Raw genomic sequence first — 3,795 nt, 5'->3', positions numbered from 1 at the left:
AATCATGGTATTTCCAAGCTTTTCACGTGGAATCCTGAGATTTCCAATCTTTTCACGTGGAACTTGGCCAATTTCACGTGGAATGTTGAGATTTCCTTCCTTTCCACGTGAAACCTGGGCTATTTCACGTGGAAACTTGAGTTTTCCACGTGAAACCTTGGAATTTCACGTGGAATCCTGAGATTTCCTAGCTTTCCACGTGAAACCTTGGAATTTCACGTGGAATCCTGGGAACATGGATTTGTAGATTTTTTTTATAAAAAAAAATTATGGGTTTTGTTTTATGAAGATGAAGATTATGTGTTTTATCAGATTTAATGATGAAGAAGTTTGAAAAAGATGAAGAACCAATCAATACTTGGGTTTTTGAATTTTGAATTTTATTTTCCAGCAATCTGTTAAGTTTTGGACGGAAGTTGGACGGAAAACCAAAAGTGCAACGACATGTATAGTTGGAGGACGTTTTTTGCTAATTTTGAAGTTTGGGGACGATTTTCGCAGGAAGGCAATAATTGGGGGACCAAAAGTGCAATTAAGCAAAAAAAAATGTAAAGAAAATTGCTCGATCAAAATTGTTTTTTGGTCAAATAAATGCACAACTTTATGACGATTTCTATAGCAGTTAAGAGCCGCACGAAATTTTTTGTTCATTTTTTCTATACTTTGTAATTGTGATAGTTTTATACGGTGACAATCTCTATATGTCAATTGGTGGTCGAGCCCGTGCTGTGGTCTAAAAAATCATTTCTTTATTACTCTCTCTATTCCTAAATACCTGATATTAATTTTGACTGAATTTGTTTCTAATTATCTGTCACTTTACAAAGTTCAAGAGAACATTAATTATACTTTATCAATTGTACCCTTCATTCATTGGTGGTAGGAAAATTGAAAAGTTAGAATTTATAAGAAACAATAACATTAATTGTTATTTCTTAATACTTGTGCAAGTGTGCAACAACCTTAAAGTATCAGTTATATATGAACATAGGGAGTATATAAATTCTACCATTTTAAAAGTACTTATTATTATTTAATAATCTCAAATTAAACAAATATTCTTCCATAGTAACTAAAAAAATCTATAAATAGAATCACTTGAACTTGCTGCTATCCATTGATTCATTCCATTATTTCTCCCTTGTACTTTCTATCCTAGCTAGAATTAATTCTTCCATCTGCATTTCCTCAAACATGCATGCTTTAGCATTCTTCTTTGCAGCCTCATGCTCACTACTCGCTACTCTACCCTTCACCGAACCAAGTAAAACCCCAAGTAGCTTCACCATTGATCTCATTCACCATGATTCACCACTCTCACCCTTCTACAACTCTTCCATGACCCGTTCCCAGCTCATTAGAAACGCCGCCATGCGCTCAATTTCTCGCGCAAATCAATTATCCCTCTCCCTCTCCCACTCTTTGAACCAATTAAAAGAATCCTCACCTGAACCAATCATAATCCCAAACAATGGTAATTACCTCATGAGGATATACATTGGCACCCCCTCTGTGGAAAGACTTGCTATTGCAGACACAGGGAGTGACCTCACATGGGTGCAGTGTTCCCCTTGTGACAACACCAAATGCTTCGCTCAAAACACCCCTCTTTATGATCCATTAAATTCTTCAACGTTCACATTGTTGCCATGCGATTCACAACCTTGCACACAACTTCCATATTCTCAATATGTTTGTAGTGACTATGGAGATTGCATATACGCATACACTTACGGTGATAATTCATATAGCTATGGAGGGTTGAGTTCTGATTCCATACGTTTTGATGCTACTGCAGCTACACCTACAATTCCAAAATTTGTTTTTGGATGTGGGTTTCAGAACAAATTCACTGCAGATAAATCAGGGAAAACCACAGGAATTGTGGGCCTTGGGGCAGGACCATTATCACTAGTTTCGCAACTAGGCGATGAAATTGGTCACAAATTCTCCTATTGCCTTCTTCCTTTCTCTTCGAATTCAAATAGCAAATTGAAATTCGGGGAAGCTGCAATAGTACAAGGAAACGGCGTCGTTTCCACTCCCCTCATAATCAAACCTGATTTACCTTTCTACTACCTCAATCTTGAAGGCATCACTGTAGGTGCAAAGACGGTGAAGACAGGACAAACTGATGGTAACATAATCATTGATTCAGGATCGACATTGACATACCTTGAAGAGAGTTTTTACAATGAGTTTGTGAGTTTGGTGAAGGAAACTGTTGCTGTTGAGGAAGACCAATATATTCCTTACCCGTTTGATTTTTGTTTTACCTACAAGGAGGGGATGAGTACACCTCCTGATGTTGTGTTTCATTTCACGGGTGGTGATGTTGTTTTGAAGCCTATGAACACTCTTGTCTTGATTGAGGACAACCTTATTTGCTCCACGGTGGTGCCTAGCCATTTCGATGGAATCGCCATCTTTGGGAATTTGGGGCAGATAGATTTTCATGTGGGGTATGATATTCAAGGGGGGAAAGTGTCTTTTGCTCCTACTGATTGTAGCTTGAACTAGCATGTATGGGGTAGACTAATAAGGATTTTAATCCAAACATCCAACATGCATTCAGAGTAAGAAATGAAGAGAGGAAGTAGTTGCTCTAATATATGTAAGAATAGTGGATTATCTTTCTCATGTGAAAATCCTTCAGACATAAGTGATATTGCACCGAACTGGGTTGACAATCTGTTGTGTGATTCTTATTGTTTTTTTTGCTTAACATATCAAACTGAATTTACTGTAAGTAATATGTTATACAAGATGTCCTAAACATCGAGTAGAACTGTCCTACGTGTGCCAGAATTTTAGTATTCATTTATGTGTTTCCCTAACAAAAAAAAAAATTATGTCATTTTAAAACCACCAATGTAATTGATAATTTTTATTCCCATACTTTTTTTTTATTAACATAGCACAATTTTATTGACAGAAGAGAAAATGAGATCTTCATCATCCATGAGATCTGCGAATTGTACTTTTATCAATTCTTTTAATCCATGCGTGAATAGTACTATGTATGTTGTGCTTTGAAAGCTTCTTAACCATTGATACAGCTGTCAGATATGACTCTTCAGCCATATGAGGATTTGATATTTTTGTACTCTTCGTTTCATAGTTGTATCCTTGTCAGACTTAGGCAATTCACGGGACGATTTTCCGTTCTTTCACTTGCTCATTCTTTATAACTATATATCACTTTGTAATAGGAGTTCTGGTAAGATGATTGAGTCCTTGGTCAGTGTAGTTGGCAGACAATGAAGCTCTGGACGATCCAAGCTATGGACAGTGTCTTCTAGGATGTTAGAGGTCAGACCATGCTTATGCGGATGATACCAGGAGATGATGATAATGCTTGATAGAGATAGTCTCTTGGTTTTATATACTTCAGCTAATTTTTCTTCGGGGTTTCATACTCCTTGCTTTGCATTAGCCTATCTCATTCTTCATATTGATCTTCAGTAGTTACTTTGTTATTTTGTCATCATTAAAACATTTCTTCTCCTTATTGTGATAATCTTTTTACCTTACATCATCCTCTTTTAAAGATCAAATAACTACCATTATGGAAAAAGTAAAGAGGAATAGAAAAAATGAGATATACCTGAAGAGGAAAGTTCCCAAAATTGATGAGTGAAAACAACGGTGGAGAAAGAACAAGTTTCCAAGGACTTGACCTTAGGAAGAAATCGAAGGTTTTTTTTTTTTCGAACAGCAAAATGAATGAATAAATAGAATGTAGCATTGAGGGATGCTACAAACACATATACACAAAAAAGTATCTGAACAAAT

General features: G+C 36.2%; 1 protein-coding gene across 1 annotated transcript; it reads left to right on the top strand.

The window, feature by feature from the left end:
* The first annotated feature begins 1,120 nt into the window (after positions 1–1,120).
* On the top strand, positions 1,121–2,690 carry LOC130742638 (aspartic proteinase CDR1-like). Its single transcript, XM_057594742.1, has one exon. The coding sequence runs from the start codon at positions 1,195–1,197 to the stop codon at positions 2,518–2,520; it is 1,326 nt and encodes a 441-aa protein (XP_057450725.1). The 5' UTR covers positions 1,121–1,194; the 3' UTR covers positions 2,521–2,690.
* Positions 2,691–3,795: the final 1,105 nt, after the last annotated feature.

Source organism: Lotus japonicus, chromosome 3, assembly GCF_012489685.1.
Source record: "Lotus japonicus ecotype B-129 chromosome 3, LjGifu_v1.2".
Classification (NCBI taxonomy): domain Eukaryota; kingdom Viridiplantae; phylum Streptophyta; class Magnoliopsida; order Fabales; family Fabaceae; genus Lotus; species Lotus japonicus.
Note: the sequence above shows the minus strand (reverse complement) of the source record. Positions and strands in the feature narration are given on the sequence as shown.

Coding starts and splice junctions, on each gene's coding strand:
- LOC130742638 (XM_057594742.1), top strand. CDS start 1,195: ATGCATGCTTTAGCATTCTTCTTTGCAGCCTCATGCTCACTACTCGCT.